Raw genomic sequence first — 26930 nt, 5'->3', positions numbered from 1 at the left:
GGGGAAAATATTTCCCACAGTTTTGGGGCCGGCGGAAAATGATACGCTGTATCATGTAATATGACCCTTAGCCAAGAGTTCCCTCCGTAGTTCTCGAGAACCCTGTGCTGCGGCCCTTCTAGGTCGCGCCTCTTGACCCTTTTGATCTTCACAGTCCCCTGGATCCGGAGTGGCTGCTAACTCAAGGGGTACCAGTTTATCAATAGTTTTGAAGCTGGTATGTCCCCTACATTTTATTTTTAGGAGTCTCAGTACCCCCTCAGAATCTGGGTGTGTGGAGATCACCTTAGCTAATGGCCACTGGGATCTTGGCTGTTCGGTCTTTACTAAGACCACATCTCCTATGTTAATAACTGATTTGTTGCTGGCAGCCTGAGCTCCATAAAACCTTTCGCGTAGGCTCAAAAGATACTCCTCGCTCCAATGCCTATTCCAAGTATCCAACACCCTTTTCAAACGTTGATATCCCTCCCGAAGATGTTGTTCTAAATCATTATATTCTATGTTAGGATCATCAACTTCTTCCTGGATATCCATACAAGGCATCGGATGGAGCTTCCTGCAATATAACATATGAGACGGTGTTAAGGTCTCTAGCGAGTTGCTAGTGTCATCTTGATAAGTTAAAGGTCTATTATTAATCCTGGTTTCAATTTCAGTTATTACTGTTCTTAAATCTCTCGTGATCTTAGTTCTATGTAATGTTTTCCTCAGGCACTTCTTGACAATACCAATCATTCTTTCGGTAAATCCATTTTGTCATGGAGCTCTTGGAGCTGTGAACTGCCAAATACAATTTCGGATTCCCAGCGCCGACTTAACCTTTGGGTCGTTCATTAGGTTCAACAGTAAAGGTGTTGCTCCAACGAAATTAGTTCCGTTGTCGCTTATTAACTTGCCAGGACAAGACCTTCTAGCGACAAATCTGCGAAAGACATTGAGGAATGTCTCTGAGCTTAGGTCTTCCGCTAATTCTAGATGGACTGCCCTTGTGTAGGCACAAGTAAATAAATAAATGTAAACTTTATGGGGAGTTTCCTCACCCGTAACATGCAGTTATAGCCCCTGTGTAGTCCACTCCTGTTATATGGAAGGGCCGACTCATGCTCACCCTTTCCTTCGGTAGGACTGGTGGTCCTGGGTAGTTATAAGGTCGCTGCCCATACCTCCTACAAATGATGCAGTTTTTGAGATATTTTTTAATAACCTGTCTACCCTTAGGAATCCAGTACCTTTCCCGAATTTGGGCTAAGGTCTGCGGTACACCTCCATGGAGAGTGGAATCATGGGCTTCCTTTATAATAAGTTGTACAAAGCATCCACTCTTGGGTAATAAAATGGGATGTTTGGTTTGGATGGGCAAGTCAGCCTTTATCAATCGGCCTCGGCATCTTATCAGACCTTTTCCGTCTAAGAACAAGCCTAAATTCTTCATCAGCTTATTCCCTTTTCCAGTGTCTTGGCCTAAAAGTTTATATATTTCCCCATAAGAATTCTTTTGTACTCTTTTCAGCCAGTATTCTAGGGGATCTAACTTCTGAAACCCCACCTTTTTATTAAAAAATTCAACAACCAATTTTGTAGTATTTAGAAGTTGTCTTATTGACGAGAATCGTCTGATGTCAATTACTTCTGGCTCAGGTACTACAGGATCCAAGTTCACTACACTAACCTCAGCAATACTGTACTGTTTTTCTTCAGGCCAATCCTTAGTGAGTAACCATTTAGGACCTTTAAACAACAAATTATCTTTGATCAGTCTCCTTACGGTCGAACCTCTCGAGAGCAGATCAGCTGGATTTTGTTTGGAGGACAGATGCATGAAATTAAATTTGGAAGACAGCTCTTTAATAGTCTCCACTCTGTTACGGACGAAAGGAATTTTATTATCTTCCTTTCCTATCCAGTAAAGACAAATCTCACTGTCAATCCATATGTAAATATCCTCAAACTGAGTATCAAGAGTAGTTGTTATATACCTGGCCAATTTAGTTCCTACTTCTATGGAAGCCAATTCCATTTGAGGTAGGGTTTTTCCTTTAATTGGCACAACTCTGGCCTTGGATATAATAATCTTACTATCCTCTCCTGTTGCGCAATAAGCTACTGCTCCATAGGCCCTTCGAGAAGCATCACAAAATATGTGTAAGTGCAACTTCTCATTACTGTTTATTTTCCTGGGAATATATATGCTTGATATGGTTTCAAACTCCTTTCTAATCTGTTCCCATTGTTCCACATGTGTCTCACCTAATTCAGTGTCCCAGTCTAACTTTTCTCGCCAAGCCTCCTCTACTAAACATTTGCCCCTAATAACTATAGGACTGACCAACCCTAATGGGTCAAATAGCTTGGAAACCTGACTTAACAAGGACCTCTTGGTGAGAGGAACATCAAAGAACTTAATTGGTATCAGACTTATTACATCAGCTGTTGTATCCCAGTTAAGACCTAACACATTTTGAATTGGGAATGTCAGAATCTGGATGGTCCTCTTGTATTTTATTCCTCAAAAGCGGTGAATTTGTATTCCAGCTCTGTAACGGCAAATTTGACTTCCCACATTCGGAATTGGCTATTTCATAAGCCTTCAAAGCTTCCGACTCTGTTTCAGCAACATCTTGCAAATTATCCATGTAAAAAGCTTGCCCTATTTCTGGGCATTTGGCATTTTCAAAATGATGCTTTTAAGTGTTGCATAGTAGGAAAGGACTAGCACAAGAGCCAAAGGGCACCGATCGGAAACAGTAAGTTTTCAATGGACTATCTTCATTTTGAGGATCATGAGGCCAGAGGAATTTTGTAAATTTCCTATCCTCATCTGTCAGTCCTATTCTGAGAAAAGCCTTACTAATGTCTGCTGTGTAAGCGTAAGGTTTCTCTCTAAATCTTAGTAACACATTCCCTAACTTCTCTGTTAGGGTAGGTCCAGAGTATAGGCAATCGTTCAAGCTAGCTGATCCCTTGGACGCTTTACTACTACAGTTGAATACTATCCTTATGGGAGTAGTTACTGAATCCTTGTTTACATCATGATGTGGTTAGTAGTGTCCTTCTTTGTGGTTAACAGGGTATTCTACCTCTTCTATAAATTTATTCTTCAATTGGTCCTTTATAATATTATCATATATGGTTAAATGTTCTGGTATATCTCTCAACTTTCTTAGAAGAGAATTTAACTGAGCTTTAGCTGCTTGGTAATTTGTTGGCAACTCGGAATGGTTTAGTTTCCATGGTAATCCTACCCAACACTGTCCATCCTTAAATTCTACAGACTGATTATACAAGTCAAAGGTTATTTTATCTTCAGGGGTTGGTTCCTCAGAGTGTATACCTACACCGTCTAGGTCCCACAGTTTGTGTACAGGTTCAATATTTTCATCCAACAAGTCATTTATTTGAGTAGGTTCTGATTCTGCACCTATTCTAGCTGCCATCAATGACTGTGTGGGGTTAACAAAGACTGAGTCCACTAGTTTGGCCTCTCCCTTGTTTTGGAATAGGCAAGTGACCCATAATAAGGTTACCTCCTGGACTCTTGAACAACTGTACCTTATTCCTTTTGAAAGTCCTATGTAGGAATCTTCCACAATAATCAGAACCAATTATCATTTTTATGGGACCCACAGTATCTGATTCCACATTCCGTTTAGCCAACTTTATCCCTGAGCTTTGTAGATGATTAGAGGTTTCCTTCAATCCCTTTATGTATATACTTGTCTCCATATTATCAAGCACAGCTGCTGTTATACGGCATTTATATCTGCCTAATTGTATTACAGGTCTAACTAAATCAAAATTCTGAGCTTTCTTAGTTGTTAAGAATCCTGTAATGGCTAGATTTACCTTGCCGATAACTGGTAACTTTAATTTCTTCACAATGTCTGCAGAAATGAAGTTTTCTGAGCATCCGTATCAAACAGGGTACATACTAATAGGTTTCTTTTCTCAAACAATACCATCACATCGGCTATGTGTACTGCAGCTGGCATTACTAATGGAGCATTCCCTTTTGCAATTGTCATATTGACGCTTGCAGGTTCAGGAACCTCAATTTTCATCCTAGGGCATAAAGCACTATGATGATGACCTTTTTTGCATTTAAAACAAAGATTTAATTTAGTCTTACAGTCCGCAGCAGTATGTTCGGAGTTCATACAGATTATACAACACCCCAGTTCCTGAAGCTTTCCTACTCTAGAAGCATAATCAGGATACCGCTGACAAGATGGACTGGAATGTTGCTCACCACAAAAAACACAAACTTTCCGGTCTTTTACCATGGAAGGTTTTACTTCCTTAATATCCTCAGCATGTCTATTCCTTGGCTTTAATACTTTATCCTCAGCCTTTAAGGAGCTAAGGAAAGTACCTATCTCTTCTTTAGGCACATACTTAGTCTTCTCTGATTTAGCTTTTCCAACCAGTTGGTTAGTGGGTTTCTTCTTTATTTCAGTCTTTTGTTTGACCTCGGTAGTTTTTACAGTTCCTTGCAAATGTTTACAGAGTTGCATCAAGCCTTTCTCAATCTCTTCACAGGAGAAATTATCCTTTTGGTACCTACCATACAAAGCATCTTTGGTTTTCGGTGGTAGCTTTAAGGACACAATTCTTGAAAGCACCCAATCTGATGTCTTAATATCTTTGTAAGTACCTAAGGCCTTTAATTTACAACTTAGTGTAATCCTAAAGTTTTGCAAGGAATCAAAATCGTGTCTAGGCGTGGGTAATTCAATTAGAGCTTTCAGCAGTTGAGTTATAACTTGCTCCCTGTCTTCGAAATTTGGTCTAAGGATGGTCAAAGCCACATCATAATTATTTTCTTCTACTGGTAATTCTTTTATCAGTTGATAAGGTGTTCCTTTGACCTGTCCTAACAGATACGTAAGTTTACTGACTTTAGGGAGATCTGTTCTATCGTGTACCAAATATTTGAACTGGTCCCAAAAGGATTTCCAGTTCTGCTTCCCATCAAATTCCGGAAGCGTTATTTGTGGTAACACAGCTCTAATCTGCTGTGCCACAACTTGTGTTTCCGCAGCAGTGTCAGCTAATTTTGACTCTAGTGTCTTTACTACAGTTCAGTATTCTTCTAATTTGTTTTCAAATTTCGTAGTTTCTGACTCTAAGAGTTCCTTATTCTCAGCCTTTACTATAGCCGCTTCTAAAGTTATGTAACTCTCTTCGTACTTATTCCATCGATCTTTCAGGATATTTAGGAAATTATTTATTTTCTCCCTGGACAGAGGTATTTGGTCCAACGACTGGTTACAATCATTTATGGCTCTAGTTACCCATCCTGCCTTACTACTAGAAGATCTTTACAATAAAGAAACAGACATGTTGACTGAATTCTAATTCAATAATTTAATTTTGAATTCCAAGCACAAATTTACCTCAACTTTGTAATGATCTTATTATTTTAAATTTTGAAGAGGGTAGGGATTAGGTCCTCTTTGCACAAATTGTCCCCCTGGGTTATTAAACCTCTATGGTTGCATTTATCCCCCCTCCCAATTTCGAAATATTCATTACAGCTCAGCTAATTATTCATTTAATTTCGAGGAGTGTAGGGGTTAGGTCTATAATTTCAACCTATCCCCCAGGGTTATTAAACCTCTAGGGTTCTATTTCATCCCCACACTCAATTGCCGAAACACCCATATTCCCCGAGCTCAGAATTAATTACCTCTGTACTCCATAGGCCCACCCATAGCTTGTACAGCATAGAACTCTCCTTTCTTATGTTCTACATAATTTATAAATTTCTGCACAACCGCTTCCCTACCATGACGGTTCCAATTTATACCATCAGCTTTCAACATTGCTTGGAAGGGCTTGGCATTAAAATGTATGAAATCCCTCCCCTTCCTGATCCGTTGCAACTTCCTCTTCACAGCTCTGCTAATTAATGTATATGTTCCATAACAAACTGGAGAGCCATATGGCAGGTTCCTTGGCTCGAGGAGGGTTATGGGTACTGAGGATTTACAAGAGCCCTCTATGGCTCCCACCACTGCTAAAATATTCTCCACTACTTCACTGACCTCCACGTCCTCATGGATATCATTTCCTCCAAGGAATAGGACAATACGGTCATGCTCCCAATCTAATACGGCATTCAGCCTTTCATCTTCAGAGAAAGAGTTTGCCTTTCCTCCCGGAGCTCGATAGACATGTATGTCCACGTCCTCCACTTCAACCGAACGTGATAGTAAACTGTGCTCAACAAAAGCAACTTTAAACACATTCAGCGCCTCGACACACATCGGCTTTCCTCACTCAGGGCCCCAAAAATGTGAAAAATGTTTAATAGTTATGGTAAACAAATCGGGGCCCTCTTTCTGGGCACCAAACATGAGAAAAATATTTAATGTATACAAGTCGGTATCCCTGTCGTGGTACCGCTATGTAAGAAATTTCTGGTAAACAACTCGCAGGTCGTTACTCTTCCATAAAGTTGTCTTTAAGTAAATCAAACTAGTCTCAGAGTTAGGTGAAACATAACTTAACCTTAACTCACCTACAATAACTATTTCTCTTCTATCTCATAGCTAATCCCCCTTTGAATTGGCCAATTTGTAAAGGTTACTTAGCTAGTGAGGAGGGAGTGATCGATAACTGATGACGATGGGCTGCTTAGTGTAATTGCTTGAGCAAGCAAGCGTCCTTAACCCGCCCCGTCCCGACGACGTATGGGTACGTTGCAACGATTTGCATTTGCCAGTCCCGGCGACGTACCAGTACGTCGTGCAATTGCAAGGTACCTAATTTGCACAATTTTCAATTTTCGCACGTGATTTTTCGTATGTATACACGGGACACCTTCCTCTATTCCTATACAAGATACCAAGCAGGGACAATGCCTTACACTGCATAACCTCCCCCCTCCCCCCCTCATGCCATTGTCTTGGCAAAGGACCTGTTACCAGTGACCTGGCTAGTAAAGTTATTCAGGGCCAGAGTGATTCCCCAATCGATGACAATGTGGAGGACAATGTTTACATAGCATTAGAAGAAGAAACAGCCAGAAATAATGATCAGGTAGTGTGGCAAAAATAGGTCAGGTATGGTGATTAGTTAGTGAGTGAAACAATGCTTATAATGCCTTTATTACTGCTTGAAAACCAATATACTGTCATACTACATATACATTTGTACCAAGTAAATAAATAAATACCGTTTATGAGTGGATAAAATAGTTACCCTCCCATAGAACTCGTTTTCTTTGGTGCCAGCATGTTAGAAAACCCACTCAGGTAAGGAGGAACTCCTACCTGGATTGGGCACTTTAAACCTCAGGTGAGCAATTTCTCTATGAATTTTCGATGTTTCTCACCAAAAGCGAAGGTTTTAGCCCCCCCCAAAAAAATTCGAAAATACCTCGGGACTGGGGGATGTCGGAGGTGCGGAAAACCTCGGGGCGTGACAGGTTAAGGTGCGTATGTACAACCGTGCTAGCTTGAGTATGACTAGGAAAAGAGTGCCATGTGTGGCAGGATCTACCTCCCTCATAGAATGGTAGGTTGCCAGCTATTAATTAATTACAGTACTAAATACAGTTAGATTACATCATGATATGTACAGGGTGAATCTAACAAATTAATCTTAGTTTTACTTAAACTAAAGTTAAACCAAGTATTCCATTAAACTGTGTAAATATCGTAATTCCACATCTGCTTAACACGAGAATCTTTCCCTACTTGCCACGTCATCTAACGCGCAGACGCAGTTTAGGTCAGTGGAAAATTCCATATAATTACATGTATTTACAATGTATAGTTGTCCACGAGGGTTAAACGCAGTAGCATTTAATTTATCAATAACAAGAATTATTAAAGAGAACGTAATTTCTGGGTTATAAAAACCGCTTGAACTGTTAACAACGATCTCAAGTTTTCCTCTGCCTTTAACAAGGGATAACTCATACAAAATGTAGAAAGTGCAACTGCTCTGGGGGAAAATATTTCCCACACTTTATATTATGCGACACTGGATCAACCACGGCACCCCTGATGTCCACCAACGCAGTACGTGGCCAGAAGAACGTTCCCAAAGTTTATTACCCTGGTGGGGCACGAAACCTCGTTCTTCAGTGTACGAAAACGCACACTTTGCCACTGTACCACAGAGGCTCCACACACACACACACACACACACACAGATATATATATATATATATATATATATATATATATATATATATATATATATATATATTGCCAGACGCCTTAATCCATTATACTGGTTGGCCACAAACAAATCGCCTCCACGTCACCCTGTCCCCCGTCATTTCACTGCCCTGCTCCCAATTCACACCCCCTTCTCTCTTATACCTCTCCACTCCATCCCTCCATCTCATCCTTGGCCTTCCCCTTCCTCTCTCCCCCTCCACCTCACTCACATAAACTTTCCTCATCAGTCTCTCACTCTCCATCCTCTCCACATGGCCAAACCACCTCAGTGTGTTTTTCCTAATGCTTCCTATCACATCCACATCCACACCACAACGCTCCTTTATATCCTCATTTGTCAGTCTGTCTGTCCATGTGACTCCACAGGCTCCGTTCAAATAACTCATTTCCACTGCTATCACTCTTGACTTGTGCCCCTCCAACAACGTCCAAGCTTCACTTCCATATGTCAGAGTTGGTATCACAATACTGTCAAGTAATAACTTATTCACTTCCCTGTTTCTTATCACTGCCTTCAAGGAACCAGCAACCTTTCTTCCTTGTTGCACCCTTTCAAGCACTTCATCCTCCAAACTTCCATCCTTACTCATCACACTACCAAAGTACTTAAACGCACTCACATTTTCCATTTCCTCATCATCCAACCTCACTGTACATTCACTGACTTCACCTCTCTCAAAGACCATATATATATAAAGATATATATATCTATATATATATATATATATATATATATATATATAATATACTGGTAGCCATGTGTGTGTGTGTGTGTGTGTGTGTGTGTGTGTGTGTGTGTGTGTGTGTGTGTATTTTGGGCAGCCAAAGCTCCACACTCAAATCACACCAAAATTGGTACAAAATCGCAAAAAATTCGCTGATGTGAAAAAACGTGGTCCCATCACGACTGAAAAACTCTTACTATATTTAATGAGCTATCAACGTTTGACCAAAAAACGCCACTCCTGATGTGAGTGCGTGAAACTAGGGTTGCGTTCACCGTAGAGTTTTTGATGGCTTTATATCTAATATACTAAAGCAGTAGCTGTGTGTCTGTGTGTGTGTGTGTGTATTTTGGGCAGCCGAAACTACACATTCAAATCGCACCAAAACTGGCACAAAAATCGCAAAAAATTCGCTGATGTGAAAAACTTGGTCCCATCATGATTGAAAAACATTTACTATATTTAATGAGTGATCAAAGTTTGACCAAAATCGCCGCTTCCGGCGCCCAGTCAGTTGCTGTGGCTGAGTGGTTAATATATCGGACTTGCATGCAGACAACTTGGGTTCCATTTCCAAAGCTGCAGATAACATGATCAATTGGTTTGCTGCAAAAAATCCAAGTGACAACGTTAGACTAGAACAGCACATAAATGGACCATCATGGGCCCTCTGATGTCGTCTTAACAGCTGATGGTGACAACGTTAGATTAGAACGACACATAAACGTCACTCGGATTACCTGAAATTATCGCAACACGTGTGCAAAGCGTTAGGAAATGAGTGAGAAGCACGAGGAAATGAGTACGAAACAAAAGAAAGTGAACGCGCAGCACGAAAGCCCTCAGCAGGAGCAAGTGCTGTATATATGCGCATGTCAAGTCACTTCCTGTCTTCAGAAATGAGTCATAACTCGGGAACCGGTGGCCGAATTGGACTGGAAATTTTTTCTTCTTCAGGTTAGAGTATTTTAATGGTACCTTGCTATAACAAAAATCTGCGCTACATGCGCCGTTTTTGCTGTGTTACGGTAACTAACCATGATAACAAGACTGTACTTTTATTTCATCATGAGCTGGTCCTATTATGGGTCTTCAGGTGGCTGTACAGGCCGATATCTGAGGCACATATCCTGCTGCAAATGGTACATGGAAAGGTCACGGCTCTAGCTGCTGTTGCAGTTCAGTGACGTGTCTTTCATGCTTCCTGCAGGCGCTGACAGTGGTCATAGTCAAAGGTATTCTTCATGGAAGTCCGCCACTTTGTTCTGTCGCTAGTAGTTCTCTCAAGGTCTTTGGGACTGATACCGCTGAATTGTAGATTTATTATAATAATGTCCTTATAATCGTAGCGTTTCCATGGGCGACCTTGTTGCCGATGGCCCATGGAGAGTTTGCTGTACAGCAGCTGGTGGAAGATTCTGGAATCACCCATGTGGATAGCTGGCCTGTCCAACGTAAGTGCACATTTAGGGTCATCATTTCTATACTGGCGGTATGGGCCCTTTTGAGGATGTGAAGGTTTAACACTCTGTCTTGCCATCGGATCTTCAGAATGGAGTGAAGGCAGCGCATGTGAGACATTTCAAGCTGCTTGACGTGGCATCTGGACAGCGTCCAGGTTTCATATCAGTAAAGGGGTAAGGAGAAAACTATTGCTCTGTCCACCAGCAGTTTTGTTGACAACCGGATGCTGTGATGCCGCAGCACTCTAGTGTGTAAGTGACCAAGAGCCTGACTAGCCTTTGAAATCTGATCAGTGATTTTTTTTTTTTGTCCATGATCCATCACTGAAGATGATGTTGCCCAAGTACCTGAAGTTCTCCAGCACTTTCAGCCTGGAGCCATTGACAGACATACTGGGAACAGTTGTGTCTTAGCGAGGTGCAGGTTGATAAAGAATCTCAGTTTTCTCAATACTAAAAGTCAGTCCAAACAACTGCTAGGCCTCAGCAAACCTGTTAACGATCTGCTGAAGATAGTTTTCTGTTTGGGTCAAAAGTGCACAGCTATCAGCGAAGAGGGCTTCGAGGAGGAGTTTTCCTATTGTCTTTTTCTTTGCATTCAGGTGGCGAAGGTCAAATAGTGATCCATCATGGCGATATCACAGGTATATGCCTTGGTCCAAGTCTTTCACTGCATGGTTGAGGGCACATGCAAAAAATAAGTTGAAGAGGACAGAAGCCAAGACATAGCCTTGTTTCACGCCATGTCTATCAATCAATCAATCAATCAATCTATCTATCTATCCATCCATCTATTTATATATAACAGTCACCTTTCCATCCAGAGAGTCCGTGCAAATGCAGGGTGTCCCCGGCCTTAACGTAATAACTTCAAGAGGTGGTTGTAGTGTTGATTTTGAGTACCAAACGCTATATCAACATGGATGCAGTTCCTAACTGTTACGAAGCTACAATATTGATGACATTCACGGTGAAAATGATCTCCCTCATTCCTTCACCAGTAAATGTAGCTTCGTATCGACTTGGAATTGGACCCATGCTGATTTTTTAAAAACTAATATTCAGTTCTAGAATTACGCCCTGAAGTTAGTGCATCAAGTCCCTGGACACCTTGTATACATAACCCATGTGGTCTCTGCAAAAAAAAAAAAAAAAAAAAAAAAAAAAAAAAAAAAAAGGCACCGTGACAAGCACAGAATACATGATTTGCAAATTATTAACAAATTTTCATCAGCCGATCAGTGTCATTAACGAAGTGACATCATTACAACAGCTGGTTTAACACTCCAGTACGATGGCGTCTACTTTGCTCCTGGTGGACGATTGCATTCAGCTTAGGATTCCCCCAGTCGTGTAGGTATTAATGAAGGCTACATATTTAACTCCTCCAGTCCGAAAATTACCCTCAAAACTTTAACACTTTCAATCCGATGACGTATTTTCGGTCTATTATTGCCACTACCACAGGACTGTATGCGACTTAAAAACGCACTATGTTGTGAAGTGATTATTGGAGACTGTATTCAGGCTTGAAACAGCTCCTTGAATTGAAAAATCAGGAAGTAGCAAAAACAAAATAGAAATGATGTCCCCGAACTGAAAGAGTTGAAAATATCTTTTGGAGGTAACGGAAATTAGATACAGGGCACGTCACCGTAGTGAAGTGATTGATGCAAGGAAACAACTGGCAACGTCGTCTCATCAGATCTCTGTAAACAAAGAAGCGGCATCGTCGCACCAGCTGATTAATGTAAACAATTAACCAGGAGGGAGCAACTTTGATCATTACCCTGATTACTTAAACATGAAAATGTACAGTGGCCATTTTTTTTTATTAATGAACGAAGTTGTAATGAGATTGAACTTTACCCCAACAGTCCAACTCCAGCTGTTTCCACGTTAACCCTTTCAGTACGGGGACAACTTTTATACCTTATTTCTGCCACCACCAGACGATTTTACTCAGCTTAAAGACGGACTTCGAACAGGAAAGATAGAACACGGCCTTTGTTGATTCACAACAAGAAGTCTTAAGTTAGATAAAATCGTCTGTAGGTAACTAGAACACACACACACACACACACACACACACACACACACACACACACACACACACACACTAAGGTGGCCAGACGTCCGGTGTCATATGCACGGAGTGACTTTATGCTGGAAGTTACCGTTCCATTCTCTATTAAGTCTAAAATAAGCTAACCTAACCAAACCTAACCAAACCTTAACTTAACCTTATCCTAGATCAACCTAACCTAAATAAACTTAAAGTAAACAAACCTTAATTCACGAAATGGCTAATTCTACAATCTGACTGTAATATATATATATATATATATATATATATATATATATATATATATATATATATATATATATATATATATATACATATATATATATATCGACCTATACAGCAGTTACCTACAGGTCGATAAGACATCCAACTATCTTTGTGACACATTTATTTCATACAATGTTGTTGATAAATGGCACAAAATTTGAGATAACATGAGGATACTTTCAAAACAGAAGCTAAAAAGGGCACTCGGCGCATGCGCACTAAGCGGAGCGGTAACTTCCAGCATGCCACTCCGTGCATACGACACCGGCTTTAAGCCGGACGGTCCCGCTTTTGAGCAACCTGTCCTTCATCCGGCGCACCCTCACGCCTGACGTGCATTTGTCCTCCTTTTTTGCGGTGTGTAAAAGAAAAAAAGTTAAATAAATTACCCTAGGTACACACTACCCTACACACACACAGCAATGCTGCATAATTAAACTAGGGAGGAGCTTCTCACAAGAATGCACAGCTAAGTACAAAACATTTCTGACCACCAAAAAACTCTTGGAGATGGCAAGCAGAGTCAGAAATACCACAAATAGACATCCAGGAAATCAATGGTGAGGACACAACTAACTGTAGTTTGTAGTAGGGTTTATTTGCACTTTGTCAATTGTTTCATTAGAAGCGAAGGTTATTATTCATTTCTTTCAATTCTTTATTTTGAATTCGAATACACACACACACACACACACACACACACACACACACACACACACACATACACACATATATATATATATATATATATATATATATATATATATATATATATATATATATATATATATATCCATCCACCATCCAATCCTACGTTGCCCCATGAGGAGTGTAGGAGCCCGGGGCTAGGCAAGTTGGTCCTGACATTTAAGATGAGAGTGACCAGCCTCAATCATCCCTGAGTGACATTACGTGAGCAATAAACCCCAGCCACCCTTTGGATATAAACCTTCACCGGCTCAATCCGATTGGAGCACAATAATTATCCACTAAACCACCAGGCGCCAAAATTTGGATATATGGTTACCACCCAGCGTAGTAAATTGTTTCCTGGTGTGCAGGAAACCGTTAGGCTTGCCACTCAGTGTAGAGTCACCCACAGGCAGAAGGACGAGGAAAGAATGAAGGAATGAAAGACAGAAGACGATGGAAGGAACGAAGGATGGAGGAGAGGACAGTGCAGACACCCAAGAGCAGCACTACATTGAGTGAGTGGATGGTGAGCGCCCCCACCTACCACAAATATATATATATATATATATATATATATATATATATATATATATATATATATATATATATATATATATATATATATATATATACTGTATGTATGTATGTATGTATCATTAGTATGCAGTGTCCTCCTTTTTGGAAATTTGGAAACGGTCACCCTAACACACACACACACACACACACACACACACACATGAAGAGGTTGTTGTTGGTGGTGGGGCCCCAGGCTCCTGTGGACGAGAACCCGGTGGACTACAGACTAAAGGAACCCATTTTCCTGCAGGTCACCATCATCTGTTCGAGGGACAGGGCAGAGAGATATGGGACATTTCTGTCTGCGGCAACTGCTTGCTATGTTGGTGCCATCGCGTGAAGGTGTCCCTTCCAGTCCTGGGTTCAAGAGGTATCTGTTCTGTATAGGCAGGTATACAGAATTTCCCTGGCATCTGCATCAATCTTTGTCGGTCTGTCCTTAGGGTTTCTGCTGTATGCTGGATGCCGCAAGAAAACTGTGCCAACTGTCAGGAAGTTACTATCTATCTATCTATATACCTAGGATGCTTCCCACAAAGACAGGGAGGTAGCCGAGACAGTACGACACACTCCCAATTTACTCATCCACTCAAACACATTCATTCGCATCTTAGCCCCAAAGGGGAAAAGGGACAGATCCTCATCGCACCACACCGCACGAGGGTCAACTACACAGTGCAATCAGTGACATCCACAGCAGGGCCCGACAGCAGAGCTGGTTTACCCCTGCCACATCATAATAGACCCATCCCCTTACCCGCACCTGAACTGATCAGCTGATCAGACCAAATGCGGGAGAATATCCCCTCAGGGCTGCATCATCATTTATTCATTCACAATTTCTGTCAAGCACAGCCACTCTTCCTCGCTCAACAGACATCCGTCTATCATCCAACGCTCTCATCACACTGTCCATCCATCCTACTCTTGGTCTTCCTCTCAGATTTACACCTCTCACATCAGATCTGGTTATCTTTTTCACCAATCGCTCATTATCCATTCTCTCCATATGTCCAAACTATCGCAACACCCTCTGCTCAGCTCGATCAGCCATCTCCCGAACAACTCCACACATACTCCTCAGACACCTCATCTCCATTACATTCAAACTTTTCCTCTCTGCTCCACCCACATTCCATGTTTCAGCCCCATATAACGCACTCGGTACCACAACACCCTCATACAGCCTTCTCTTCACATCCATTCTAAGTGAACGACATCTAAACACTTTTTTCACTCCTCCCAGCACCTTTCCTACTTCATTCATTCTGAACTTCACTTCTGCATCTATTCTTCCATCCGCAGTAACAGTGACCCTAAATACTTAAAACACTCTACCTTCTCAAGCAACTCACCGTTCAAAACTATATTCATCCTTGTACCATCTACCAACCTTGTACACTTCATCATTTTACTCTTATTCTCATTTACTTTCAATTTTCTCCTTTCACACACCCTTCCAAACTCCTCTACCAACTGTCTCAATCTCTCCTCTGAATCAGCCACCAGCGCAGTATCATCTGCAAACAGCAACTGCCTCAGATTCCACTCTCTACCATCAACATTCACCAGACTCAGCCCTCCACGTTACACTCTTGCATTCACCTCCCTTTCAACACTATCCATATAAATATTAAACAACCAAGGCGACATCACACATCCCTGCCGCAGCCCAACTCTCAAGGGAAACCAATCTCTCACAGTATTTCCCACTCTTACACACGCTGTACTATTTACATAAAAACTTTTCACCCCTTTTAGTAACTTACCATCAAGTCCATACAATCTTAAATCAGTCCACAAATCCTCCCTATCAATTCTATCATACGCTTTCTCTAAATCCATGAACACCCAAAACACAACCTTGCCTTTTGCTAAATACTTTTCACACAATTGTCTCACAGCAAACACCTGATCCACGCATCCCCTCCCTCTCCTAAAGCCACACTGCTCATTACCAGTCACTCCCTCTGTACCCTCTCTAACTCTCTTAATTAACACTCTGCCATACACCTTATCTACAACACTCAACAGACTTATACCCCTAAAGCTAGTACATTCATATTTATCACCCTTGCCTTTATAAAATGAGACCGCACAAGCACTTGCCCAGTCAATTGGCACCATACCTTTCACAAAGCACACATTCAACAATCTTACTAACCAGTCAACAATAGTCGCTCCACCACCCTTCAGGCATTCCACAGCACACCCATCCATACCTGCAGCTTTCCTTGTTTTCATCTCCTTTACTGCCTCCTGCACTTCCTCCTTCATGATCAAAGAATCATTCAACTCTCCCAGCACATTTATTCCTTGCCCCCTTCCATCTGCCACAATCTCAGCCTCCCTTTCCTCTTCTACATTTAACAATTTTTCAGAATACTCTGCCCATCTCTTCCTTACTGCATCCACCTCAGTTAACATCCTTCCATCCTCTGCTTTTACTCGTTCTTCCTTCCCAGACTCTCCCTTTCGCATCCTTTTCATCTCCTTTCAAAACATTTTCTTATTCTGTTGAAAATTCTCAGTCAACCGCCTACCCCACCTCTCATCTGCTGCCACTTTAGCATCACGCACAGCCCTTCTCGCCCTGTTCCTCTATTCCTTATACCTCTCATATGACACCTCATCCTTCCTCTGTAGCCACACTTCATATGCACGTGTTTTCTCAGCCACAGCCATACTTCCTCGCACCACCATTCACTTCCTTTTCTTACACCACCACACACTCGTCTCACACCACACACCTCTTCCACATACCCCACCACATCACTCTTAAACAACTGCCATTCCTCCTCCAAACTGCCATTTTCCTGATCTTTCACTGCGTTTCTATCATCTTTCAATTTCTCCTGATACCGTACTCGATCATTTTCTTTCTTATCCAACTCATTCACTTTCAACACCTCCCTGCCACACCCAACTCTCCAAGCTCTCACCCATCTCTTACCTACTCTTAACTTACATGTAGGCAAACTTACATGTGGGCAAATTCTTATAGTATTAAATACTTCATAAACCAGGGCCCAGTTCTTTCTTTTCGGAGCTAATGTCGGTAGTGACGTTGCCAATGAATCATAATATCAATTTCGACCATAAAACTTCAAAAACTGTAGCAACTATTGAGATTTCGATCAGGGATAATAGGCTTTCATTACTCATAATTAGCCCAAGAATAACCTCCTGTTGTTTGGAACATGTTTTACACGACACTTCTCAGCTGTTTATTTATATTCAATAGATGGGATGGCGCCTCGTACCAATTTACACTGGTCACCTGATGTAGTTGCACTGTACTAGAAGTTTGTATACTCTACTCACCTGATGTGTCTCTGCCACGTATTATTCGCTGGCGTATAATCAGCTGATGCATCGGTACCTGGGATTTGTTTACACTGATCAGCCGACGCGATGGATCAATAATTACACTGGTCAATAAAATTTTAACTTTTCTTGTCCCACGAACTAAAATAGGTGGACCTTATAGTTCTGTTTACGCTGAATTCGAATCTGTATTTAGATTTTTTTTCTATCAGGCACTGTTTTTAAGTGACAGAGTAAATGTATATTACTTATTCATAAAGAAGGCTGCTATTACACTTAAATAACTTACCCCTAAAATGTAGAAGTGTATGATTTTCGGCTATATGTAGCCTCAGGAACATCCCTCCATAATCTCCAGCACTAATCTGCCAACGTAGAGGGGATCCACTTTCCTTGGTACCACTTTTCCACGTCTAAAATGTCCTGCTGAAATCCTTCGCGTGCTCATCAATGACTGCCCTAAGATTTTCCGGGAAAAAGTCTACGTGCGAGTCCAAAAAGTGGATTTTTGGACTCATATTGCACCCCAAAGCTTTATATGAAGTCCACAGATCTTTTTACATCACAGTACTTTTCTGATCTGTGATTTCGGAAAAAAATGTTTGCAAACTCTCTTAGCTGACAGCCATGCAGTGCTTTTAACATCATTTAGCTCCTCATCGAATTTTTCAACTCGAAGGAGTTCCCTGATCTGTGGTCCTACAAAAATACCTTCTTTGATTTTTGCATCACTGATTCTGGGGAATTTATTCCTCAAATATATGAATCCAAGGCCAGTTTTCTCCATACCTTTGACGAAGTTCTTCACCAACCCAAGATTTAATGTGCAGAAGGAGGCAGATAAATTTTCTCAGGATCAGCAAGAGGAGGATTGAAGACATTCTTCTTCCCTGGAGCAAGTGATGTTCATTTTGCTCACACTTTCTTTACATAATGATTTTTCTTGTCCCGGCTGTCCAACTTACAGAGGAAATAACAGAACTTCGCTAATCAAGTTGCATTTCGAGTAAAAGTGCCACAACCTTTAGGTCAATACATACTGTACATTCCACTTAAAGTTCCCATACATAATTTTTTCCAAAAGAAACATCATGTTATCGTCAGAGTCCTTCATGTTAGCTGCGTCAGCCAGAGGAACGGAGGGCAACTTATTTCCATTGAGGAGTAGAGCCGCTTTCAAGCTTACTTTTGGTGAGTCAATAAACAAGCGCCACTCATCTGTGTTATATTCGTGGCCAAGTGCCTGCATAACAAAACGAACATCATTGCAAAACACCAGACCATCTTCAAGAAAGAAAACGTCATGGCGATCATGACAAAAACAAACTTTAGTTTCTTTCTGGAGAAGATTCCAGCCCTTTAACCTGGAACCCAAAAGTTTGGCTTGCTTCTTAGACAAATTTAAATCGCGAACGAGATCAAAGGTCTCCTTTACTTAGCAAATGTGGCTCATTTGAAGAACAATTTCCTTCAAATGTTGGATCCATAGTGTCTTCTACTTGGTCTACTATCTCATCACCAGACTCATCGTCACTCAGTGACATGTTTCTTGGAGGCTCTGGCACTGGTAATTCCTGACTGTGAGGTACTGGCCTCATAGCAGATGCTAAGTTGGGATATTTAATAGAATTTTAGATTCTGATGTTATTCTATTTATATTTGTCAGGCAGAAGAAGCAATCTGAAGCGTGATCTCTCCAAACCATAGGAATGGAATAAGTCATTCTGCGTGAACCTTTTGCTCATGCTGTGAGAAGCCGGTGTTTTTAAGTGTATTCCTTCAAAGGTTTGGCTTACTGTTTATAGTCTGTGGCCAGAGGTGCTATGGAACTATCTTTTGTGTCTCGGAGTGGAATGTGTTTCTACGACTTTCAGGTGACCATATACTAACGCTTAGGCTCCTACGACTATCCTCAGCTTAATAAAAGGATCTGGCTCTAACGGAAAGGCACTTATATCAGGGTTGTCCTCACGATTATAAGATTACTGGCGATAGTAAAAAATTCAGGCTCCCATGAATCTCTCTCGGTTAAATTAATCTATCTGACATCTTCGTGAGTGGACTACTAACGTTGTTCCGACTAGGAAAATGTTCAAGATAAACCACTCTCAGTCTCTATCCCCACTTTCAGCTAAAATAAAAATTAGTTGAAGATGGCAGGAATAGAAGAAAGAGTTGTCTTGAGCATGAGAAAGTGAAGCTGTATTTTAAACTTTCTATGGAAAAGCCTTATATCTTTTTGTTTTGCTGCCACCTGACCTTTGCATTCAGCTCTGGAGAGCATCCTCGTTGCAGAGGTTTAATGAAGGCCACATGCAGCCCTGTCAGTTCAGAAAGTCTCTCTTCTACTAAAATGAAGTCATCATCATCATCATCATCATCATCATCATCATCATCATCACCCCAGTGTGTCCCGTACAAACAGGGGTCTAGGGGCCCAGAGACTTGGCTACTCAGCTCGATATTTAAGGATGGGTGACCAGCCTCACTGTTCCCTGAGTGACATTATGTGAGCAAGAAACCCCAACCATCCTTCATATCGAAACACCTGTAGGCTCTATCCGTCTGGAGTGCCTTAACCCCCTAGACCACCAGGCATCTTTGGGTCATATGCTTACCACGTAGAGTAGTAAATGACTTTCTGGGTAACAGGAAACCATTTTATCTCGCCAATCAGTGTAGACTCCCTTGGAGAGAGAGAGAGAGAGAGAGAGAGAGAGAGAGAGAGAGAGAGAGAGAGACAGACAGACAGACAGACAGACAGAGACAGAGACAGAGAGAGAGAGGTATCACTATGTCGAGTGAATGGATGATGGGGATCCCCACCTAAAAAAATAAAACAAGCTAAATGTACTCTCAGAGTGCATACCTCCACCAACGTCTATACCAGACAACTCAGATCACCACTAAAATTAATTAATTGTTGTCTAGTCCGTGACCGACATACCCACAAAATTTCATTGAAATCCATAAATAAAACTTTGAGATATCTTGTGGACAAACACACAAAAAGTAGCCCTGAACGGGAACTCAAAATCAAATCACCACTATAATTCAACCAACTCTTTCTTGGCCCATGACACACATATCCACAAAGTTTCACTGAAATCCACAGGTAACTTTTAAAGATATCTTGTGGACAAACAAACAGATGAAACTGCCATAGGCAGAGTGCTTGCTGGATGGATTGGATTGGAATTTGGATAAACAAGCATTTCAGCAACATATGAGGTGTTCTCATGGTGAATATATGGATATAAAACCTTCCCTTCCCTTCATCTTAATCCTCTCGTGTGAGGTGCTAATCACGGGTCTTATCAAATTTTAGCTGCTGCGGTTCAGCCTGTGCACACAAGGAAGACCTTTATCTGGTTAGAGTCTAGAGATATATACCATTTGTTGCCTCTCTCTGGAAACAAACTAAACCACCCAGACAACAGAAGTAACTCGGTACTTGCATAAACACAATAACCATGAAAAATGTGAAAGAAATACATAATAATTATTTGTTTTTTGTGCAACCGCTCATTTTATGTTCTGAGTTTGTTCGTAATTCACATATCTAATCGTTTCAAACCATTTCAGCAGCAATGATTTTTTTTTTTTTTTTTTTTATTGTGACAATATGGATACTTATTAGTGCGGTGTGTGTTCACTCCTCTGCTTAGTTTTCACTGGTGTGTTGGCAGTCATTTGGAGAAATATTTTGCTCTCCTTTACGAAGCACAAGCTGGGTTTAAGAGCTAAACATTGCATTGCCAGGGGAACCAGATGTTTCTCTTCAATTTGGTAAGAAAAAAAATCGATTTTCGAAATTTAAAAAAATCGGTGCCAGTGCTGGCCACTGGCCACTGTGTCCCGACGATTTCCGGACCTACGTCCATTGTGGGGTTACTTTCAACCCCTCACCCTGCACAGGCCCTTGACTGATTTTGATGGAAAACAATTGGCCTCCAGGGTTAATGGCGCAAAACTGTGACCTGTAGAGTGCAGACAAACAAACAAATGAAACTGCCATAGGCAAAGTTTTTGCCGGATGGATTTGATTGGAATTTTCAACCCCCCACCCAACACGCCACTGACACTTTTTGGGATGAGAATATGGACATTTCCAAGTGCAACGATTTGTTTGTTTGTTTGTTTGTTTGTTTTTGCTTAGTTCTCCCTAGCGTGTAGGCAATCATTTGGTGAAATTTTTTGTGCTTCATTGCGAAGCACAGGATGGGTTTAGGAAGCTAAAAATTTCATTGCCAGGTGTGCCAGATATTTGTTTATTTTTTTTCTTTTTTATTTCTTTATGTGTCCGAGTCTGAGCATAGGTTTCACGCCCTGCTTCCAAGGGGCAGTAGTCCTCCTTCATGCCATACACCTCTGCATGTCACCACTTCGCCGCTAACACCCACCATTCATATTGAATACATGTTAGGGTTGTCTCACACAGGACTGGTGTTTTGGTATTAGCGGGGGTATTTTTACATGTCGGTGGGTCTTCTGGTAGATCAGTAAAATCTGATTTTATGAAGTTCAAATCCTTAAACTGTTCTCTGCCCTATCAGGGATCTGAACCTTGGTCCAGTAGGACTGCAGGCCACCTCTCTACTGACTGGGCCACAGCCTCCTCGATTGTCGAAATTTGAAAAAGAAAAAAAAAAAACAGTGGCTGGGCCAGCCTCTGGGTCCCTACGATTTCTGGACCCACGGCAATGGAGGGGTTTCAACCCCCACCCAGCCCTGGGCCTTTGACCAATTTTGATGAAAAACAATTAGACTTCCAGGGATTATGAATATCTACTGTATATTCTGAATCTTTTTCAGAACAATTGCCGCAAAACTGTGACCTGTAGAGAACAGAGAAACAAGCAAATAAACAAACACACAAACAGACAAACATATGGAATTGACCAACTTGCTTGCCGACTCGAGAGATTCCGGCAAGCAACAAACATGGGTACACGCATAACCTACTGCTTTGCTGGCAGAAGTGGCAACAACACTGTTAATTTTTATGAGTCCTAATGACCTTTTCCCTTTTTTTTTTTTTTTTTTTTTTTTTTTTTTTTAGTGAATTAAGTCGTCAGAAGCTAACCAATTCAGTTCAATGACGTTTTACATCTTACTTTTGCGACATCAATACCTTTATTGTCCGTCTTTATCATGGCGGGGCGATATAGTTTTAGTCAGTGTGTGTGTGGTGTGTGTGTGTGTGTGTGTGTGTGTGTGTGTGTGTGTGTGTGTGTGTGTGTGTGTGTGTGTGTGTGTGTGTGTGTCTGCGCACGCGCGTATCTGTTGCCAAAATATTTCGAAAAGTTGTAGACGAATTTTCACCAAACCTTTAGGAAACAGCAACTACGTGGATGTGAAGAAGTCTATTACTTTTGGTGAGGATTTGATCATAGACTGAGAAGTGCCACTCACTATATATATATATATATATATATATATATATATATATATATATATATATGGTTTGGCTTTTTGTGAAACCTGGTGACTGAATTCCGCAAAGTTTTGCCATTTTTCTTGAAATTTGGTTTGCAGGTAACTTGTACCTTAGCCAGCAACGTATTCTGAAGGGCGATTAGCATTCGGCCCCGAATGCTTTTGTTTCATTGCCTTAGAAAAGACCTCCCATACTGAAAATGTTGTTGAAATCTATATACCTAAATGTTTGATATTAGCTTAATATATCAAGAATATTAAAAAAATGCTATATGTGGTCGCTCTGAAGGGGTTAAGTAGGCAAAGGAAGATGTGGTTATGGAGATTTGCCGTAACACTTTCAGCCACAGGTCAATATTTTATTTTTGCCACCAACGGACCATTTTATTCGGCTCAGAGGAAAGCTATGGTAGAGAAGAGGTTAACATGGCTATAAATGTTACCTTCAGCTCAAAAGGTCTCTTAATTCTGTAAAATAGTTGAACAGCAGCAAGAACAAAAGAAAGATGTGGAGATCTCCTTTACTTCAGAAAGATGGCTTTTTTGCTATTTATCCTTCCTGGAACCAGAGAGTTTTATGCAGATTAGGAGAGCCCCGGCCAGTAAAGAGGCTAATGAAAGGTGTAACTAACATCCCCAGCTGGAAAAGTCTGTCCCAGGCTGAATAAAATCGTTAGGAGGTAAAAAGAAACAAGAGTACAGTAAAATGACTTCGTTGGGCCGAAAGGACTGATCAGTTGAAGGAAGAGGTAAGTGTGGAGAGAGAGAGAGAGAGAGAGAGAGAGGTGGATTCAAACACAGTTTCATTTAAATAAATACCCAGGAAAACAGATGGGAGTGGAGAAAGATATAGCTGGGAACATAAACACTCACTCATAATGAGACAGTGAACACGGATTATCGAAATTCAGTGATGCGATTTTTGTAGCCAAACATATTTTTCAGAATGTATTGTAATGTTTCACAACTATTTGGCAAAAAAAATGATTGATATTATTGCCCGTAGCTGTAAGTATATATTTCACTAGCTACTATGTTTCCAAAAATCTCGTAGCCGTAGCCGAGGCGTTTCCAGAAATGTTAAATTCTACGGTTGTAAGAGGAGAGAATTTTCAAGATGGTCTTGTTTTGGATGGCTGGAGAAAGGGAAAGATGAGTCCGGGGTTTGACTGTAATTTTATTCTCAAGGGCAAAAAAATGGATTGATATTACTGCCCGCAGCTGTAAGTACATATGTCACTAGCTGTTATGTTTCCAAAAATCTCGTACCTTGACAAGCAGTACTAAGGTGAGGGTGGTTTATGCTAGCTAGCGCCGTGCCCTCTACTCCTGCCTTTTCCACCATGTCTCTCCTGTTTCCTATCGCGTCTCAGCCCCTTTTGCCCTGTCTCTCCAATTTCCCCTGTATATGACTGGTTGGGTCATGTGTGTGGGCACGTGTATGTGTGTGGTGTTCTTCCATCAGGTGTGTGGTGTGGGTTTTCCATGACTTCATAATGTGCTGTGTGCGAAATTCCTTGGCTAGAATATCCACCGCTGTTTCCTCCAGCTCTCTCGAATTTAGACACGACTTTCCTCAAACCTCTATATTGCATATTAACAGCATGTATGTCACCAGCTATTATGTTGTGTGTTATGATATCTTAGTGTCCTGACACATACATCGTTCGGAAGCATGAGTGGGTATGGATAGCGTGATCCTCATTCTACATGGCCTTGAAGTTGTAATAACACTTATTCCTCAGCTATTTATTCCGCACACTGCATATCAACATATTATTTTTTTTGTCACTGGTGCAAGCCGTGTCGATATCAAAGCAATGTAAATAGCATACAAGAGAATGTTAAGGCGCATTATGCATGACAAATCGCTACGGGAAATGTGTTACGGAGCCTCCTAAGCCACCTAGAATACTATTAAGTGACTTACGTGTGTGATCAAAGCCGGTGATGAAGTACGGGCAGGGCGAGGACGCTGTGTGACCCGCCGGGGTGTCGTTCCAGCAGGACCACCCGTCGAACGTCCGCGGACAGAACACAGAGCCTGGGGAAGGAGGAATGAGTCGAGTGGATGGCTGGGTGGTTTGGATGGCTGGCGAGGGGATGGCTGGATAGTTGGAGAGAGGGGTGAGTGGATGGTTGAGTGAGGGATGGTTACATAGGCTGATGGCTGAATGGTTCTTATGTGGATAGTATGATGGCTGGATGGTTAATCATATGAATGGTTGTTTATGTGAATGGTTGTTTAGACTGTAAGGTGGGGAAATGGAAGGTTATTATAGGCTGATAATTAGGTGAATGAGGGGATTGATGGTTGACACACACACACACACACACACACACACACACACACACACACACACACACACACACGGACAGATGGTTGAGAAGAGTGATGGTGGGTACAAAATGAGTGGCTGTGTTTCTATCTGTATACTTGAACTACATTTACATGGATGACTGGAGGGGGTTTAATAGATGATATGTTATGACTGGAGGGGGTTTAATAGATGATATGTTAAGCTTAATGAGCAGTAAGTAACATATGCCTCATTGGTTGTGTCGATAGCTGGACGAGTGAATAATTAAACGCATAATCTGATGGATGCCTGACTTAGCTGTATGAATGGCTTGTTATTATTGATGGTTATGCTCTGTCCATATTAACTTGGCCTAAATTTAACATCTCTCAAACTTGAATGGAGAGTTGTAACAAGGGATTAGCAGTAGGATATGATGACAGCAACGATAAAATGTAATGAGAAGGAAGCAGGACCCTAGTAGTGCAAGAGTTTGCCAATGAGTTACGAAGAAAAAAAAAACTGCAAACAGACGAAACTCTCCATCCAGTTAAGATGTACGGATTATAGTGGCGTAGATACTGATTAATTACACGGCTTAATAAATAAATGGATGTAGGGTAAATTGGACAGAAAGGCATGGATGACAAATGGGAAGGATGGGGTCTGGAAGGATGTCTGGGTAATAAAACAGACTAACAGAGGTAACAGGGACGAGTGAACAAACGGATTACTGGAGATTAATGACCAGATGTTTCACTGATTCCATGCCCCGTATAATAACAGATGCTTAACCTATGCACTACGATGACTTCATATTTTTGTTTTTGCTGTAGGAGACAATTTTTGACCTAGAGGGCATAGATATAGCCTTCACAAACCTCTGCTTTAAAAAGTCATTTGGGTTTAGTAGGAAAAAAAAATCACATTGATGGGTTATGCTGATAACTGATGAAGTGTGAAGAGATTGTTCAAATATTTAGTGGATCATATTTTGCATGGATGGGTGAAGAGAATGAGGGCAGGTGGATGAAGGTATGCAAAGAAATTCAATAAAAAAATGTAAAGATATAAAAAGGCGGAAGAAACATATAAAATACAAGTGGTACCAGGCACAACAAACCTCGCCTGACAGCAGTTATTTTACTGCTGTTAAACAGTGAATCAGTACTGCCATTTAGGTCATGGTGCCAAATGAAAGGCCATATGAGGCTTACTACTGTGAATCTTGATAATAGTAAATATTTCTTGAATCTTGATAATAGTAAATATTTCTATCTTCTACCAATTTCTAGTTATAGCCCCCTGAATATCCGTGACCTTGAGTTTGACCTTTCAAGGTCACTTAAGGTTAAAATGGTACCAATAAAACACCCATCTGGGACTTCCTTTATGTTGACAATAGCGAATATCTAACTTCAACCAGTTTTGAGTTACAGCCCACTGAATATCCGTGACCTTGAGTTTGACCTTTCAAGGTCACTCAGGGTCAAAGGTCTTGGTGCCAAATGAAAGCCCATACGGGAGTTCCTGTATGATGATGACAGTAAATATCTCTATCATCAGCCAGTTTCAAGTTATAGCCCTCTGAAAATCCGTGACCTTGATTTTGACCTTTCAGGGTCACTTGATCACCTCCAAAATTTAATCACATCCTTTTAGGACCAGTGCCCACATATTCTGAGGGTTTCATGTAATTTCATTCCACCATTTTTCCGTAATGTTGCTAACGAACAAAGAAACAAAAATAAACATACAGGCTCGAGAAAAACAGTACCTCGCCGGACTCTGTCTCGGGCGAAGTAACACGAAACACATAAACATCGTGCAGCAGGATGAGTAACTGTTCTGCGAGAGAG

General features: G+C 41.1%; 1 protein-coding gene across 1 annotated transcript in view; it reads right to left on the bottom strand.

Annotated features, from left to right (window-relative positions):
* Positions 1-26449, bottom strand: part of LOC145401964 (calcitonin gene-related peptide type 1 receptor-like) — a 237257-nt gene extending 210808 nt beyond the window's left edge. The window contains exons 1-2 of the mRNA XM_080274069.1: positions 26446-26449; positions 24702-24863 (exon numbers count right to left, since the gene is read on the bottom strand). Coding sequence (XP_080130195.1) covers positions 24702-24863; positions 26446-26449 — 166 coding nt within the window. The remainder of the gene's footprint in view (positions 1-24701; positions 24864-26445) is intronic.
* Between the last annotated feature and the right edge of the window lie 481 nt (positions 26450-26930).

Source organism: Coenobita brevimanus, chromosome 57 (assembly GCF_032717465.1).
Source record: "Coenobita brevimanus isolate Jiangsu-jjx chromosome 57, ASM3271746v2, whole genome shotgun sequence".
Lineage (NCBI taxonomy): Eukaryota > Metazoa > Arthropoda > Malacostraca > Decapoda > Coenobitidae > Coenobita > Coenobita brevimanus.
Note: the sequence above shows the minus strand (reverse complement) of the source record. Positions and strands in the feature narration are given on the sequence as shown.